The 18,730-nt window shown below is 42.0% G+C and overlaps 1 protein-coding gene across 1 annotated transcript in view; it reads left to right on the top strand.

Moving 5' to 3' along the window:
• The first annotated feature begins 2,419 nt into the window (after nucleotides 1-2,419).
• Nucleotides 2,420-18,730, top strand: part of eif3m (eukaryotic translation initiation factor 3, subunit M) — a 63,851-nt gene continuing 47,540 nt past the window's right edge. Inside the window, exons 1-5 of the mRNA XM_043705542.1 lie at nucleotides 2,420-2,525; nucleotides 10,922-11,054; nucleotides 11,253-11,391; nucleotides 16,621-16,744; nucleotides 17,172-17,266. Coding sequence (XP_043561477.1) covers nucleotides 2,484-2,525; nucleotides 10,922-11,054; nucleotides 11,253-11,391; nucleotides 16,621-16,744; nucleotides 17,172-17,266 — 533 coding nt within the window. The 5' untranslated portion in view covers nucleotides 2,420-2,483. The remainder of the gene's footprint in view (nucleotides 2,526-10,921; nucleotides 11,055-11,252; nucleotides 11,392-16,620; nucleotides 16,745-17,171; nucleotides 17,267-18,730) is intronic.

The raw sequence follows: 18,730 nt of genomic DNA, 5'->3' as shown, positions 1-18,730 counted from the left end.
GTAACAGATTTGTTAAGTTGATGGCCCTGTTTGTGATCAGTATATTCTATCCAATTTTATATGTAGGACTGAAAACACGGAGCTTAAATTTATATAAAATATTTCACAACCTCAGAAAGTTCCATGTGCTTCACAGCCAATAAATTATTTATGCCAGGTCATCTATTGCACTATTTGGAAATGCAGCAGTCAATGAACACAGGAATGAATGAATGAATGAATGAATGAAGATTCTACATACAGCAATGTGATTAGTTACCAGAATCTAATATAGATTTTAATTTCAAGTATGGAACAGACTGGCAGAAAGGCAGAATGCCACTGCAGGCCATGACTTCAGCTGTCTGGGACCCATACACTGATTACCTCCTTATACACTTCTGCCTCTCTACACCCTTCCACACCTTCAAGATTTTCCCTAAAACATACCTCTTTAGTGAAGCTTTATGATTGCTTCTTCCTAGAACCTCCTTATTTTGCTTGCCATCAATTTGGCTTTTGTCTCTGTGGAAGGATTTGAATTTGTTACATGCCTTAAAGATACACTATTCTTATTATTATGAAGCAAAGCTATTGCTTTCCAAAAAAATGTATGTGCTGAGACTGCAACAAAGCAAATAAAACCCATTGACCTCCGTTCAGTATGTTTCCTCAGTTCTCGGTAAGTTTTAAAATTGAATGTTTCATCATTGAATTGCTAGAGGCTGTATGAATGTCTCAGTATTTATATCATATTAAAAGCACTTTTTGATTCTATTGAAAGTGGTTATTGAACAATCCAAAGCACAAAACCAGGCAGAAAATTGCATGGATATTATCTATGTAATTTTGGAAAAGAAAATGTTTTGTTGCATTTATTAGGAGAGAATTGCAAGAATAGCATATTTACACTGCATGAAAAGAGAGGGACTGTTGGTTGGTAAGTTGGCTCTGATCGGTTGAGGTGCTGTCATGGAGAATCAGGAATAGGTTACTGCCAAGCTTTTGTTTAAATTTACACTCGGCAAGTTGACTCTGATTGGTCAAGACATTGCCATGATGAATGCGCTAAGAAATGCTGACTCCAAAGTTTTTGCTAGGCACAATGCATGGACATATTCTCTCTCTTCACAAATATCTATAACTTCTAGCGTACATAAGTATCCCACATTGCAAGTCTGACTATTAATTTTAAATTGGTTTAACAAGAATTCTTAGCACAGTCAGGATTGTTTAGCATTGTTATCAAAACAGATATCATATCTAATACAGGAGATTATACCGAGTTTTGCAAGCACAGGCTGATTAATTATGGTCAGTCCTCTGTCTATTGAGATCAGTCAAGGAATATCCAATTTGAACTACAGTTATTTGTTCAAACTACATTCCTTGCATCACGTCAGCACTAAAATTCATAGACAACATTACATGGTAGACACTAACAGAGTGCTGCATTTAAGCCAGTTGACATTCTGCCAACCGGGTATTCGAACAGCGTGACCATCTGGATCCTGATGCTATAACCGCAGATTCCCCCAAATCCCTACAGGTGCCTGCAGGCCAGAGCTGAACAATAAAAGGCCCAAAAGAGAAACGCAGAAATTTAGGCCCAATGCAGGATTTCATGGAATCCCTACAGTCTGAAACCATTAAGTCCACCCCAACCTTCCTGGCAGCATCCTACCTAGACCCACCCCATCCTTGTAAGCCTGCATTTTTCATGGCAATCCACCTAACATGTACCTCTTCCGACTGCGGGAGCAAACCCATACATGAGGAGAATGTTAAAACTCCAGTCACCCGAAGAGTTGGATCAAACCCAGGTCCCTTGCGCTGTGAAGCAGCAGTCCTAATCACTGAGCCACTCTTGAGGCCAAATTCTCAAAGTTTGGTTCCAGAAAATCCGGGACCGCTGGCAATCCCACTAAGAATTATTAGCCTAGTTTGTTTTTGTGCATGTGGTGTCATCTCTGGAGTGAAATAAATAAAAACCGAACGAACTGCAGATGCTATGAATCGTTAGCTCTGATTTCTCTGCACAGATGCTGCCAGACCTGCCGAGCTTTTCCAGCAACTTGTTTTTGATCCTGATAAACCTAACTCTTCTGCCTTCGAGAAGTATTTCCTGAGCTGTTACTGACACCAAATAAGAAAGACAGAAATGACACTGCGCGTGACTGAGGAACACATAAGCTTTCTCCAACAATTTCTGTTTTTTTTTGTTTCAGACTTTCTATATCAGCAGGCCTTTGTTTTATTTTAGGTTAAAAATGGTTCACTTTCTGGTGACTGTTAGCGTTGCCTATGCCTTTTCGAAATACATCGCACCTCTCCCGTACACTCCCATTGTTACACTGTTACTTTCTCTGTAACACGTGATCCAGAAAAGCCGGCTCCCTGAAGGAGAGTGACGGCTCCTTTCCGGGACGTCTTGCGGGAAGTGACGCGACGACGCCGGAAGTGGCCCCCCGTTGGGAGGCGGAGAGACCGTTGGAGTGGAAGCCATGAGTGTGCCGGCTTTTATCGACATTACCGAGGAGGACCAGGTGAGCGGGCGGCCCCGGGTGATATCTGAGTGAGCAGTATCTGAGCAGCCAGCCGATCGGTCTCGTTCGGCGCAGCCGGTCCCATCTCCCTCCGTCCACACCCCCGTGTTCTGGACTAGGAGCCTCGTGGGCCTGGGGTACGAGGAGAGGGCCAAATGGGGAGGTTTGGCCAGGCCGGCTGCTGCAGCACGGCTTGGAAACTGAACCCTGTTGTATTCTATGTTAAGGAGACGTGCATTTTTGTGGCGCCTGTCACAACCTCCGGATGTCCCCAAGAGCTTTAGAACCAGTGGCGATTTTATAAAGAGGGGGGGAGGGGTGATGGGATATTCAAAACTGAGGTAGTTTTTTTTAGCAGTAAATGAATTCAGGGTTACAAGGATAAGGCGGGAGAGTGCAGGTCAGATCAGCCGATGTTTCATTGCTGGTGCTGACTTGATGGGCTGAATGTGCTACTTCTGCCCGCTGTGTCATATAGCCACTCTTGTGGTACCTTGACGCCGGTTGTGTGATGGGGCAGTTTGGCTCAACAAGCTGAAGACCTCTATATTCCACGTGGACAGAAATTCTAAGCTACTGCGTTTACTCTGTTTCCATCTGTCTGCATAAGCTTAAGTAGCCACTATGCCTGTCACCTTCTATTGGAACACTCTGGGACAATCGTGGACATACACTTGCATTCAGTATACAGTACAATTTGGTTGATAACTTTAACTGCGATGAGCTGTGCTATCTCGAACCTTTAGAATGTGGCCTTCCTCCTCCTCGTTTTACTTTGCCATACTGGATAAACTGTTTGTCTTTAGCTAGACTAGCATGGTCTCTTCCCTGGGGTTGGGGAGTCCAGAACTAGAGGGCATAGGTTTAGGGTGAGTGGAAAGATATAAAAGAGACCTAAGGGGCAACGTTTTCACACAGAGGGTGGCATGTGTGTGGAATGAGCTGGCAGAGGAAGTGGTGGAGGCTGGTACAATTGCAACGTTTAAAAGGCATTTGGATGGGTATATGAGTAGGAAGGGTTTGGAGGGATATGAGCCGATTGCTGGCAGGTGAGACTAGATTGGGTTGGGATATCTGGTCGGCATGGATGGGTTGGACCAAAGAGTCTGTTTTCATGCTGTACATTTCTATGACTCTATGTAAAATGATTCTGTAGTTGCAGATTTGCATCAAGAATGTACTATTGCCAAGGTCAAAGATGTGACTGGAATGCCTTTGGAGCACTTAGAGTGGGGAGTGTGAACATCTCGAGGTCCTGGTCCATATTCCCATCAATTGCAAAGGAAGAAATAAGAATTAGATCTTTCAGGTACATTTTAGAGTTAGTAAGGAGGTTGTCAAAGGTAGCAATCTTTGGATTACCCCAAGTGCTAATTTGTAAGTATAGAAATAGAGTAAAGCAGATTAATTCATGTTACAGGAGGGAGAGCTCTAGACTCCTGCAGAATTAGCATCAGTTCCAGTGGAAGTGAGACTTGTTCAGGCCAATATGCTGTACCTGACAAAACTGAAAGCAATGCCTTTGTTATTTGTTAATGCTGTTGGGAAGCGTTTAAAGCAATTTGGCAGGGAAACAGTAACCAGGATGCAGCCTAAGGAAGGATAAACAAGTTTCATGAAGAATTATGAGAAACATATAGCACTAGAACAAGGTAATACCTTACAAAAAATTATTTAATAGGTCTAAATTACATTTACTGGAGAAACTCAAGTCTGGCTGCATCTATGGACAGAGAAACAGTTACCATTTTGAGTCTAGTATGACTTCGTAACTTCAGAGGAGCTCTGAAGAACAATTATACTGAACTTGAAAAATAAATCTGTTTCTCTCTCCACATATGCTACTAGACTTGCTGTGTTTATAAAACGTTGTTTGTTTCAGATTTCTGGCATCTACAGTATTTTGTTGTTAAATTAGATTTACTAAGCATATGTGTAAATGCACACAACGTGATAAATAAGTTGGAGATAGCCACTTAAGAATATAATGCCATAATAGAGACCTGGCTGAAATCATGATACTAACTATTCATGAATACAAATGATTAGATTAGATTAGGTTACAGTGTGGAAACAGGCCCTTCGGCCCAACAAGTCCACACCGACCCGCCGAAGCAAAACCCACCCATACCCCTACATTTACCCCTTACCTAACACTACGGGCAATTTAGTATGGCCAATTCACCTGACCCTGCATATCTTTGGACTGTGGGAGGAAACCGGAGCACCCGGAGGAAACTCACGCAGACACGGGGAGAACGTGCAAACTCCACACAGTCAGTCGCCTGAGGCAGGAATTGAACCCGGGTCTCTGGCGCTGTGAGGCAGCAGTGCTAACCACTGTGCCACCGTGCCGCCCAGTAAACACAGAGGAGAAACTAAAGGAGAAGGGGTGACTTTAATTATCAAGAAGATTATTACAGTCATGTAAAGATAGAGGCTGCCCTGAAATGGTAAAACATTAGATCTGTTTGGTTGGAGTTAAGCAATAGTAATACCATTACTTTAAGTGGTGTATCCTATAGGCCAAAGATCTCAAGCAAATTTGCAGAGGTACAAAAGCTACAGTAATAATGGGGGACTTTAATTATCCTAAAATACCATGATGTTGCTCTGGGGAATGAAGTGGCTTCAGTGAATGAAGTGTCAATTTGTGGGCCTTTTGGGAAAGAGTGATCACTATATCATAAGGTTGAAACATACAAGGAGCAATCCAGAATAAAAAGTGTTGGGGCCAATTCAGGGAGGTATGAATAAGTCTGTTGCAAGTAACTTGGGATCGAATATTAGCAGGCAAAGCTAAAACAATTGGCAACATTTTTTAAAAGAGCTGGTTGTCATGGAGATATGTTCCCATGGAGTGGAAACTTAGGGCAACTAACACCAGAACACAATGGATAATAAAAAATAGGAAGAATAAGAAAAATGAGAGTGCGTATGACAAATATCAGGTTGCTATTACAACTAAGAAATGGATTGAACATAGAAGGTTCAGCAGAAATGTGGAAAAATGTAAATGAGACGACGATGCATATGAGGAGGGAATGGCAGCTAATATAAAAGGTGATCTAAAATTCTTCGAAGAGCACATAAATAGTAAAAGATTTATCAGAGAAAGGGCAGCATCAGTTAGGGATTAAGTAGTATGTGGAGGTTGAGGTGCTGGATGAGCATCTATCTTTATCGAGGGCAATGATGATGCCGAAGTCATAGTGAAAGAATTGACATATTGGGTGACCTAAAACCTCATAGAAGTAATAAGCTGATGCTATTACTTGAAATTAAGTCACCAAAACTGGACAGGATATATCTTAGAATGCTATGGGAAGTAAGAATCGAAATTGAAGAGGCGTTGGCTATAATTTTTCGATGTTCCTTAGATACAGGGATGGCTGCAGAGGACAAGATTAGATTAGATTACAGTGTGGAAACAGGCCCTTCGGCCCAACAAGTCCACACCGACCCGCCGAAGCGAAACCCACCCATACCCCTACATTTACCCCTTACCTAACACTATGGGCAATTTAGTATGGCCAATTCACCTGACCCTGCACATCTTTGGACTGTGGGAGGAAACCGGAGCACCCGGAGGAAACCCACGCAGACACGGGGAGAACGTGCAAACTCCACACAGTCAGTCGCCTGAGGCGGGAATTGAACCCGGGTCTCTGGCGCTGTGAGGCAGCAGTGCTAACCACTGTGCCACCGTGCCGCCCACAAGAAAATTGAAAATGTTACATACTTGTTCAAAAAAATATGCAGGCATGAGCCATCACTTATAGGCCAGTTTGATTAACATGGTGTGATGGGAAAGATTTTGGAGATAATAAGACCATAAGACATAGGAGTGGCAGCAAGGCCGTTCGGCCCATCGAGTCCACTCCACAGAATCTAGGACAGAATTAACCAAAACTTAGATAAGTATAGTTTATTTAGGAAAGGAATACTTAAAATCTGTCTCATGTTTAACTATGTTATTGAGCTGAAAGATGAAGTAACAGATGATAATGAAGAACATATGATTGTAGTATGATAATATTGCTAGAAAAGGTAAAGACCATGGAATGAAAGGAATTCACACACTGGTGAATAACATTTAACTGTGTGAAAGTTGATTTACAGTTTGGAGAAAGGTGTACAATGGTGATCTCCAGGTGTTAGTACTACAATTAATGATCTTGATACAACAGTCGATGTTGGTGCATAAGCCAACTCTTGAGGCCTCCAGAATCAAAATAATTTGAGATAATTTGTATACTGAGTATAAAATGTGAATCATAGGTGTCACTATTTTGAAATGAAAGAAAAATATTTTACCAATAATTCACTTTAATTGATTTGGCACTGCTTAATGGATTTCATTTCACCAAAATTTTAACTATAATGAAACTTAGCAGTACAGAACTTTATTACTGATAAAAAGAGACATGTTTTTGAAGCTATTCGTCATGTGTTCATTGAAATGGAAGAACACCAAATTTCAAATTTCACTTTGTTCTGCAACTGGATGTTGATTAGTTGGGAAGTGATTAAAATCTTTGCCATGGAGAACGTACCAAAACTGGGGTGGTACAGTGGCTCAGTAGTTAGCACTGCTGCCTCACAGCGCCAGGGACCTGGGTTCAATTCCTGCCTTGGGCGACTGTCTGTGTGGAGTTTGCACATTCTCCCCGTGTCTGCATGGGTTTCCTCTGGGTGCTCCAGTTTCCTCCCACAGTTCAAAAATGTGCAGGTCAGGTGAATTGGCCATGCGAAATTGCCCATAGTGTTAGGTGCATTAGTCAGAGGGAAATGGGTCTGGGTGGATTACTCTTCGGAGGTTCGGTGTGGACTTGTTGGGCTGAAGGGCCTGTTTCCACACTAGGGGAATCAAATCTAATCTAAAACTCTTGTACTCCATGCTTTTAATTTTAAAAGGTGCAATGACTGAACATGTTCGTCTATTTTCCTGTAGAGGACTGCACCACATGTATGCTTTTCTTATTCATGATATGTGGATATTGCTAACCAGGCCAGTATTTATTGTGTCCTTAGTGCCCAGAGGGGAGTTGAGTCAACCACATTGCTGTGGATTTAGAGTCACATGCAGACTAGGGTAAGGATGACAAATTTCCTTCCATCTAGGGCATTATAGAACCAAATGGGTTTTTCTGACAATTTGCAACAGGTTCATGGTCATCATTAGACTCTTAATCTTAGATTTTTTTTAATTCAAATTCCACCATCTGCTGTGATGGTATTTGAACTTGGGTCCCTAAGACATTACCCAGATTTCTGGATTAATAGTCCCGTGATAATACAACTAGACCATAAGAATATATGTAACTTTCAGTCAGTGATGGTCTGTTTCTGTGATGTATGTGAATCACATAACAAACCCAAATAATGTTCTTAAATTGATTCAATCTAATCTTGAGCATTTTTAGTGTTGTTCGTCAAGTGTTCTCTAATCATAAGATCACATCTGATGTTAGTTTGTTAGATCCAAGCTATGTCTGTCAGAAACCACAAGTTGGCATCATATGATTAAAGAAAATAAATTGAGGTTGCACAAGATTTTAGAATCAGAATCCCTACAGTATGTAAAGGCCATTCAGCAAACAAGTCTACGCTGACCCGCTGAAGAGCTCCAATCCAGGTCCAGCTCCCCACTTATTCCCAAACTCTGCATTTACCATAACTAATCCACCTCGCCTGCACGCCCTTGGATACTAGGGGGCAATTTAGCAAGGCCAGTGCATGTAACCTGTACATCTTTGGACTGTGGGAGGAAACTGGAGCACTCAGAGGAAAGACACACAGAAATGGGGAGAATGTGCAAACCTCCATGCAACCTCCCAAGGTTGGAATCAAACCTGGATTCCTGGTGCTGAGAGGCACCACTGCTAACCACTGAGCCACCATGCCATTTTAGGATCATTTCTTGTACAGGTATAAAATTAAGCTTTCTAACATTTTTCTGTGAAGGCATTGGTATACTGCAGGTACTTCTAGGAGTTTAGAGTAATATAATGGGAAAGGACTAATAACTCTGAGCACTGTCTAAGGTTGAGCCCAATTTTTTGCATCTTTGATTCCAAACTGTTGTGATTCTGACAGGAGAAATTTGCTGGAAACCAAGCCCTACTAGTCTGAGCCTTACTAAAAATGTAAGTGTCTTGATAATCAACAATATAGTCAATTTGTTTCTCCTTATTACTCTAAAATGGAAGAGACTTTCTCTTGGTTTCTCCAGTAAATCAAAAAATTAAAATCCTTATTAGAACTGAACTTATGCTTCAAATACAGGGCCAAACTGGCTATCAACTGAGCTACTGTACAGAATTAAATAATTTCTTGTTGAACATAACACAGGTCATAGATAGGGCATGATTGTACAGTTCTGTGAAGGGACCATGAGTGGTGTGGGGCGGTGGGGAGAGGGAATAGGCAAAGAGGGAGCGACGGTTTGAGTATAAAAGATAGAACAAGTTGACATCTCTCCATTCCTTTCATTTGCTTTCAGTGAGATCTGATTGCTGTTTGTTGCAGAGCGATGAAAGATCTTCAAACTAGATTTCAGATTCAGCTGCAAAACAACTAGAAACCCTAATACTTGAAACTTGCAGGATTTACAGCTAACACTTTAATTGAAAGAGAGAGCTCCTTTCTTTGTAAACTTCTCCAGGAAATGCTCCCTACCCCTTTTCTAGTTCCCAAATTTACCAACTGTTGGAGACCATGACATGATGAATAATCGTGTATTCTTCATAACACTGTGGTTTAAGGGGAAATGGTTATTTTGCTCAGTGTATAAAATGGAGGCGTTCTGTTTGGTGGAAATATGGCTTGAATACAGATAGGGCTTTCATTTCCTGAGCAGAAGCAAAGCCTTACCAGTAACAATAGGATTCATTAGGAATGTGACTGTCATATCTACTATTTATCACAAACAAGCTGGAATTAATAATATCTTGAGAAAATATAAAGTTGTGGAGAGTTATTGATTGATTTGCAGGAAAGGAAATCAAACGGAGGGATGATGCAAGGTTTCCAGACCCAAAATAATTTTAACAAGATGAGATCATTTGGAATAATGTAAAAATCCTTGTCTTGAATCCCTTGATTGATTCTGCCTTAACCACACTCATGCTGCTTATTTCAAGTTTTAACTATTTGCTGTATATGAAGATTTTTCCTCATGCTTCCATTCCTGCTTTTGTTAATTAACTGAAATCTGTGCCATCTTCTATTCCAGTATTTATCAAGAAAACCCACATAGTAAAAGTTAAATTAGATATTTAACTGCAATTAAATTTTTTCATTCTTTGACATGCTTGTGACTTAACTCAAACCATAGGATGGCCTCCAGAGTCATGTCTTTCTGTAATTTTGGACATAAACTGAGGCTTCATTGTTTTGAGGAGGCAGTTGTGGATGTTCGGCGTCTGAATACCTGATTTTTAAATAGCTCAAAGCCCATTCACTCATTGAATTAAAATTGAACCTTGAATTTTTTGAGCTCTGGATAACTTGTGAAGTCTGAATCCAGTCCTGCTAGATATTTTAATGAATGTTAAAGGACCTCCCATCTTGTTGCTTCAAATAAATTGCAACCTCATACATGTGCAGCATCTTGAGTAAGCAACGATGGGTCTTTTCTCATTGTAAAATTTCCACATTGCTGGTTGAATTGCTTGTGCATTTTGTCAAAATATTGTTGAAACATATTCTCAATTAATCACAACAAAGATTTAATGATATTATATCACACAGCTAAATCTTATCATTCAAACTATAGATAGCAGTTCACCAAATAAGGAGCCAATTAAATGTTTTCTTGAGTGAAAGGAAGAACAATTTTATTATTTGTTGGTCCTGACAAAAACAAAGACACAATATAAATTGCGCGCACAAACTCTGACACAAAATTTAAAAAGCAATAGTGTCCAGTGTGAAATCAAGTTTATCCAGTTTAAAGATCTTAGTGTGTCCTTGTGGAGTTATGCTGTAATCTGAGACTGTGATTGGTTGGGGGTGTGGATCATTTGCAGCTATGAATACTGTAATATCTTTGTGACCTTGGTGTTCCAATTTCTCTTCTCTTTTTGCAATATCACTGGTGCTTTGACCTTTGCAAAGGAGAGAGATTCCAATCCCTGCACTGCTTTTTATAAAAAAAACAAACTCCCTGAGAGATTGTTGGTTTGTGTATTTTAGTGTCTAATTAACTTAATGACATGTCAATTGCTGATGCTGAAGTTTGTTCAGATTTGTGATTACAGAGCTAATTGGTTACAGGTGCATCAGACACCCTCGCTAATTCTGAGAGAAGTTTCCTTACTTTCACAATGTAAGATATGAGGAGGTTGTGGGTTTCTGAAAATAAATTCAAAGCCTCTATAAATTGTTCCCAGGCCTCTGAGCTTCGATCCTACCTGAAGTCAAAAGGAGCTGAAATTTCTGAAGAAAACTCTGAAGGTGGACTACATGTTGACTTGGCACACATAATCGAAGTTTGTGATATCTGCTTTAAAGAAGATGACAAAGGTTTGTTTTACTCACTTATCATCTGGTTGACTTTAAATGTTATTGTTATTTCTGTTTAAGGATCTTGATTCTGAGCGATGATTTCTTCAAAGGGCATTGATGAAACATTGAGATAGGCTGAAGCATTATGCTTACCTGACAGTCAGGTCCATTGAGGTTTTTGTTACTCTGTTTAATATTTTTTATTTCTTTATGCAGATGTGGAGAGTGTAATGAACAGCATTGTGTCTCTTCTCCTTATTCTGGAGACTGAAAAGCAGGAAGCACTGACTGAAAACTTATGTGAGAAACTGCTGAAAGCTTGTGATGGTGAGAGATCATCTCTCCGACTGCAGTTGTAAGTATACCATTTACCTTGAGTTCAATAATTCCAATAAAACAGCTTACTCTATAGCCAAATTCCTTCACCTAACTTTAGAAGACGTTAGTCTTTGTCTTGCCTGACAGTTATTTCCCAACATTTGTCATCCTTGAATAAGGAAGACACGCATGAGAATTCCTAGAATCATGGAATTCCAATCGGAACTCTATCAACAAACACATTGACTTGGACCCCATTTACCACCCCCTGAGAAAAAGAACAGGAAATGACTTCACCATAGGAAATGACATCACCAACCCAAGGAAACTCAAACATATAAATAGAAAGTAGGAAATATCAGTGGTGCTTCGTCTGGAGGCTCACTGAAGATGTTCCCAATATGGTGATGAAATGTCTGAAAATGAACCTTCCGCAAACCTACACCCAGAACCTCAACCTGAGCTACAAATCTTCTCAAAACTCGCAGTGAGCTTCACTGCCTGGCCAGCACTTATTTTTTTCCTGGTTGCCTTTGAGAAAGTGGTGGTAAGCTGTCTTTTTGAATCATTGCAGTGCATCTGATAGGGATTTATCCACAATAACATTCAGGAGGGAATTCCAGGATTTTGACCCAGCAACAGTGAAGGAATGGCGATATATTTTCAAGTCAGGATGGTGAGTGGCTTGGAGGGCAGCCTGTAGTTGGAGGTGTTCCCATATATCCACTGCCCTTGTCCTTTTACATAAAAGTGGTTGTGGGTTTGGACTTTGCTGCCTAAGGATTTTTGGTGAATTTCTGCACTGCATGTTGTAGATAGTACACACTCTGTTGCAACTGAACAACATTGGTGGTGGAGTGGATATTTGTAGATGTGGTGCCAATCAAGTGGGCTGCTTTGTCCTGGATGGTGTCAACCTTCTTGAGTGCTGTTGCAGATGCACCCATCAAGACAAGTGGAGAGTATTCCATCACACTCCTCACTTGTGTTTTGGAGATGATGGGCATGCTTTGGGTGGTCAGGAGGAGAGTTCCTGACCGTGGTGTTGCTGGCATCTGACCACCTCTTGTAGCGACTGCTTGTGGTTTGAGTGTCTGGTCAATGATAACCCTGAGGATGTTGATAGTGTGGGGGCACAAGATGTTCAGTGATTGTGACGCCATTGAGAGGTGTGTTTGCCCCAATACCCATTGATTCCAATTTTGTTACATGTCTTTGATACTTCACTCTGTCGAATGTGGCCCTGATTGAAAAGCTGTCACTCTCACCTCACCTCTGGAATTCAGCTGTTTTTTTTCATGTTCAGGACCTGAGTGCCCTTGGTGGAACCCACATTGGGTGTCACTCACCAGGTTATTACATGAGCAGGTGCTGGTTGCTAGCACTGTTGATGACACCTTTCCTAACTTTCCTGATGATCTAGAATAGACTGATGGGTGGTAATTGGCTGAGTTAGACATGTTCTTCTTTTTATGTACAGGACGCACCTAGGCAAATATCAGGTAGATGCCAATAAGTGTTCAAAGTTTGTGCGAAGATTTGTAGCTCGGGTGCTCGTTGTTGTGGTTCTGTTCGCCGAGCTGGAAGTTTTTGTTGCAAACGTTTCGTCCCCTGGCTAGGCGACATCATCAGTGCTGGGTACCCAATATACCAACCACGACAGCGGACAGCTGAAACTGACAACCGGAAGCGGCAGGGACAGATGCCAATGTTGAAACTGTACTGGAAGAACTTGGCTAGGGGAGTGGCAAGTTCTGGAACAAAAATCTTCAATACTATTTCCAGAATGTTGTCCAGGCCTTTGGCCTTTGTGGTATCCTGTGCCTCCAATCTTTATGTGATACCATGTGGAGTGAATTGAATTAGCTGAAGACTGGTATCTGCAATGCTGGGGACCACTGGAGCAGGGGACCACTGGAGGAGACTGCGGTGGACCATTCACTCAGCACTTTCTGCTGAAGATTACTGCAAATGCGTCAGCCTTATCTTTTTGCGTTTGACTCTTCCATCATGGAGGATGGGGATATTTGGAGAGCCGTCACCTCCTATGAGTTGTTTAATTGGCCATCACCATTCCCAATTTGGATGTGGCAGAACTGCAGAACTTGGATCTGATACAATTGTGGGATTGTTTAACTTTGTTTACATTTTTTGCTTACGCAGTTTGGCAGGCAAGTAATCCTGCTTGATAGTTTCACCAGGTTGACACCTCATTTTTAGGTTTGCCTGTTGCTGCTCCTGGCATACCTTTCTGCACTCTCCATTGAACCAGGCTTGATTCCCTGGCCTGCTGGTAATGGTTGAGTGGGGATCATGCGAAGTCATGAGTTTACAGATTGTGCTGGAATATAATTCTGCTGTCAGTGGCCCACAGTGTCTCATGGATGCTCAGTCCTGCGTTGCTAGATCTGTTCAAAGTCTGTCACGTTTTGCACGGTGATAGTGATTCACAACACGATGGAGGTTTTGCTCAATGTAAAGATGGGACTTTGTCTCCACAAGAACTGTGCGGCGGTCACTGTTACCAATACTGAAATGGACAGATGCATCTGCAGCCGACAGATTGGAAAAGGTGAGGTGGAGTATGTTTTACCCTCTTGTTGGTCCTCTCACCAGCTGCTGCAGACCCAGTCGAGCAGCTATGTCCTTGAGGACCTGACCAGCTGGATTAATAATGCTGCTGCCAGGCCACTGTTGATGTTGGACATTGAAATCCCCTACCCAGAGTACATTTTGTGCCCTTAATTTCCTGTTCCTCAGGTGCTACCTGACCTGCTGTACTTTTCCAGCACCACTCTGATCTAAACTCTGGTTTCCAGCATTTGCAATCCTCACTTTCGCCTAGTTGATATTTCCTGCTCCTCAGATGCTGCCTGACCTGTGCTTTTCCCCGCACCACTCTGATCTAAAATATGTAGGAATGAGCAGGCGGTTATCATGCCCATGGTTAACCTGAAACTTAGCGACATCATGGGGTCTGCAGTAAATGTTGGGGACTCCCAGGGCAACTCCCAACTGTGTGCACTGTGTTGTCACATCTGCTGGATCTGTCCTTCCAGTGAACTGGACATATCCAGAAATCTGGGACTTTGTCTCAAGTATGCTACTATTGAAAAATGTGGTGCTGGAAAAACACAGCAGGCCAGGCTGCATCCAAGGAGCAGGAGAATCGATGTTTTGGGCATAAGCCCTTCTTCAGGAAGGGCTCAATCCTGAAGAAGGGCTTATGCCCAAAACGTCGATTCTCCTGCTCCTCGGATGCTACCTGGCCTGCTGTGTTTTTCCAGCACCACATTTTTCAACTCTGGTAGTCCAGCATTTGCAGTCCTCACTTTCTCCAAGTATGATGCTGTGACTATGTAGGCTGTAGCTTGATTAGTCTGAAACAGCTCTCCCAATTTTGGGATTAGATCCAGAATGTTAGTAAGGAAGACATTTTAGGGTCAACAGGACTGTTGGACTACCTGGCACCAGAAAAGATAACAGCAGAAACAGCAGTTTCTGCTGTTATCTTTTCTGGTGCCAGGTAACCCAACTGACTTCATTTTTTTTGATACTTCATAGCAGTTGACACAACTGAATGGCTTGCTAGGCCATTTCAGAGGGCAGTGGAGAGTCAGCCACGTTGCTGTGGTGCTGGAGTTATCTGTGGGCCAGACCAGGTGAGAATGGCAGATTGGGAATGTGTTGCTGGAGAAGCGCAGCAGGTCAGGCAGCATCTAGGGAACAGGAGAATCGACGTTTCGGGCATTAGCCCTTCTTCAGGAATGAGGAAAGTTTGTCCAGCAGGCTAAGATAAAAGATAGGGAGGAGGGACTTGGGGGAGGGGCGTCGGAAATGTGATAGGTGGAAAAAGGTCAAGGTGAGGGTGATAGGACAGACCTGGAGTACTGTGTGCAGATTTAGTTTCCTTAATTAAGAAAGGATGTACTGGCACTGGAGGGGGTGCAGAGGAGGTTCACTAGGTTGATTCCGGAGTTGAGGGGATTGGCTTATGAGGAGAGGCTGAGTAGACTGGGATTATAGTCATTGGAATTCAGAAGAATGAGGGGGGCGGATCTTGTATAAACATATAAAATTATGAAGGCTCCAATATAGAGGAGGCCACATCGGGTGCAGAGGATGCAATAGATGATATGTGTGGAGGTACAGGTGAATCTGTGGCGGATATGGGAGTTTCCTTTGGGGCCTTGGAGGGAGGTGAGGGCGCGAGTCTTGCACCTCCTGCGGTTGCAGGGGAGGGTGCCGGGAGTGGAGGTTGGGTTGGTGGGGGGTGTGGATCTGACGGGGGAGTCACGGAGGGAGTGGTCTTTACGGAATGCTGATAGGGGAGGGGAGGGAAATATATCCTTGGCGGTGGGGTCCGTTTGGAGGTGGCGGAAATGACGGCGGATGATGCGCTGTACATGGAGGTTAGTGGGGTGGTAGGTGAGGACCAGTGGGGTTCTATCCTGGTGGCGGTTGGAGCGGCGGGGTTCAAGGGCGGAGGGTCGGGAAGTGGAAAAGATGCGGTGGAGGGCATCGTCGATCACGTCGGGGGGGAAAGTTGCGGTCCTTGAAGAAGGAGGCCATCTGGGATGTGCGTTTTTGGAACTGGTCCTCCTGGGAGCAGATGCGGCGGAGTCGAAGGAATTGGGAGAATGGGATGGCGTTTTTGCAGGGGGCAGGATGGGAGGAGGTGTAGTCCAGGTAGCTGTGGGAGTCGGTCGGTTTGTAGTAGATGTCCGTGTTGATTCGGTCGCCTGAGATGGAAATAGAAAGGTCGAGGAAGGGGAGGGAGGAATCTGAGACTGTCCAGGTGAATTTGAGGTCGGGGTGGAAGGTGTTGGTGAAGTGGATTTCCTACCATGAAGGACATTAGTGAACTCTGTGGGTTTTTTCCAACAATCGATAATGATTTCATGGTCATCAGTAGATTCTTAATTCCAGATTTGTTTATTGATTTCAAATTCTGCCACCTGCCTCAGTGGGTTTTGAACCTGGATCCCCAGAATATCAGCTGAGTTTCTGGGTTAATAGTCTAGTGATAATATCACTCTTGTACTCTTCCTTGGCTGAGATTGGAAAAAGACATTTTTCTACATCACCTGATACATTGTGACATAGACGTGCTCGATGCCGAAACAACTTGGGGAATTGTTCATTTTCTGAAAAGACTAAATATTTCTTTCAAAAAGTTATTGCAAGTAATCATTATGATCCATTTTTAAAATGCTGTTTTGTATTTATTGCTATGTGATGTAAATGTTGGTCTTTTTCTAATTAGGCTACGTAATCTTTTTCATGGAATGGAGGAGAATGCTCCTGCGAGATACATTGTGTACTGTAGTCTCATCAAGGTGGCATCATCCTGTAATGCTATTCAGTATATTCCTTCTGATCTTGATCAGGTGAGTCACCGCTTTACATATGCTTGTCATTAGTGCCATTTGCTGGTGTCTGTCTGAGCAAGGTAAAGTGGAGAAAATTCTTTCGGACCATTCCCAATATTTTTGGAGGCAGAGTATTCACCATGATGTTTCACTGAATGTGCTAAATCAGGTGCATGCACTTTGCAGCACTGGTATTGTTCTGCTACTGGAGGAATCTCTTGTGGCTGGTTTTGAAGGAGGCATTTTCAATATTGATGTTTATACTGAGGCAGAAAGTATTGTTTAAGGCGGAACGTATGGATTACTTACTTTCACACACTTACTTTTGGTATGTTGGTTGTGTATCAATAATATCAGATGTTGAAATTTCTTGCTGGCTGCCATTACATCTCTACAATGAATGCATTGGCAAAAATCAGTCATTTTGTTAATGATTTTCACGTAGGTTCGTAAATGGATATCAGACTGGAACCTCAGTGTAGACAAGAAACATCATGTACTCCGATTGCTTTATGAAGCCCTGGTGGACTGCAAAAAAAGGTATTTGGATTTAGTCAAGAAAAATAAATTAATTACAGAAGACAGTGCAGTACAATGTTTTCTAACCTTGAGACTTTTGGGTTATGTGGGTAAACTAAGTCAAGCTATGGAGCAGTTTTCTCTATCAATAGTATTGTACTACAGGTAAGAGGCCGTGATTGGCTCCTATTTTGACTCTGTCAGTCTCAAACAATAAATGGTTTTCTGGATTTTAGAGTGCAGCTGTATTTTTAGACTTCAGTTACTTGGTTAACTAGATCAGATATAAAGAGTAAGAAAGGGGAATTTTGTTCCCCAAAACCCAGAAAAATGAATGTGATAACAAACATGCATAAACACAGGAGTTGAACTATTAAAAGGGAGAATATCTGATACAGACAGGGAGAAATAAAGCTGCATAGTTTCAAAGACCTTAGTTTTTGAACTATTAGATTTTAAACCTGAATTCAGTTATTCAATTATTTACTCATATTCTGCAGCAGTGGCAAAGTGCGTAGATCTTGTTCTCCGTGAACGGTTGTTATCTCAAATTACATTTTTACTGGACACTGATTTTGAGGTTGCAAGAGAGAGGGGCTTGTTGCCTTGTTGGTATCAGTTCCTATTTATTTTTCTTTCTCCACAGCTCAGAGCAGTTGTTCATATAGGTCCATTTGTGTATTTCTGAATCTGCTTCATTGTCCTTCTCAATTGACAGTTGAAGATAGTTCTTTGCCCAATACGTACAACTTATAACAAAAGCCTGAACTAAACAGGAAATGCAGGATTTCTTGATACTGTTCAGTAATATTTCAGTTTATAGATAAAATGGCAATCTTTGTAGACTGTTTTAATTTATTACATATGGGCTCTCTGGGTTTGCCTCAATCCATGGTCAGGTATTTGCAGAAACCATTTAGGTTATTATGTGTCATTTTTAAAAGCCATTCTCTGGTATTAAAATCAGATGATGGAAATTGAATATTAGCAATCCATGTTAGGTTCTTCGAACAGGTCGAATAGTCTTATGACTTAATAATCTCCATGATTCATTTTTGTGTTATCTGTTAAATCAGTGAAATGTATGAAATGTTGAAAAGTACTTTCTCAGTATCTACTTATTTTAAATATCGTTATCCAAGTATATGGTGTGTTGTTTCCCTGGTGCTAGGATCAAGGATGTCTCAGAGAGGGTGCAGAATGTTCTCACGATGGAGAGGGGCCAGCAGGAGGTCATTGTCCACATTGAAACCAACGACATTGGAAGGGAAAAGGTTGAGACTCTGAAGGGAGATTACAGAGACTTAGACAGAAATTTAAAAAGGAGGTCCTCCAGGGTAGTAATATCTGGATTACTCACAGTGCTACGAGCTAGTGAGGGCAGGAATAGGAGGATAGAGCAGATGAATGCATGGCTGAGGAGTTGGTGTATGGGAGAAGGATTCACATTTTTGGATCATTGGAATCGCTTTTGGGGTAGAAGGG

The sequence above is a fragment of the Chiloscyllium plagiosum genome, chromosome 16 (genome assembly GCF_004010195.1).
Source record: "Chiloscyllium plagiosum isolate BGI_BamShark_2017 chromosome 16, ASM401019v2, whole genome shotgun sequence".
NCBI lineage: Eukaryota > Metazoa > Chordata > Chondrichthyes > Orectolobiformes > Hemiscylliidae > Chiloscyllium > Chiloscyllium plagiosum.
Note: the sequence above shows the minus strand (reverse complement) of the source record. Positions and strands in the feature narration are given on the sequence as shown.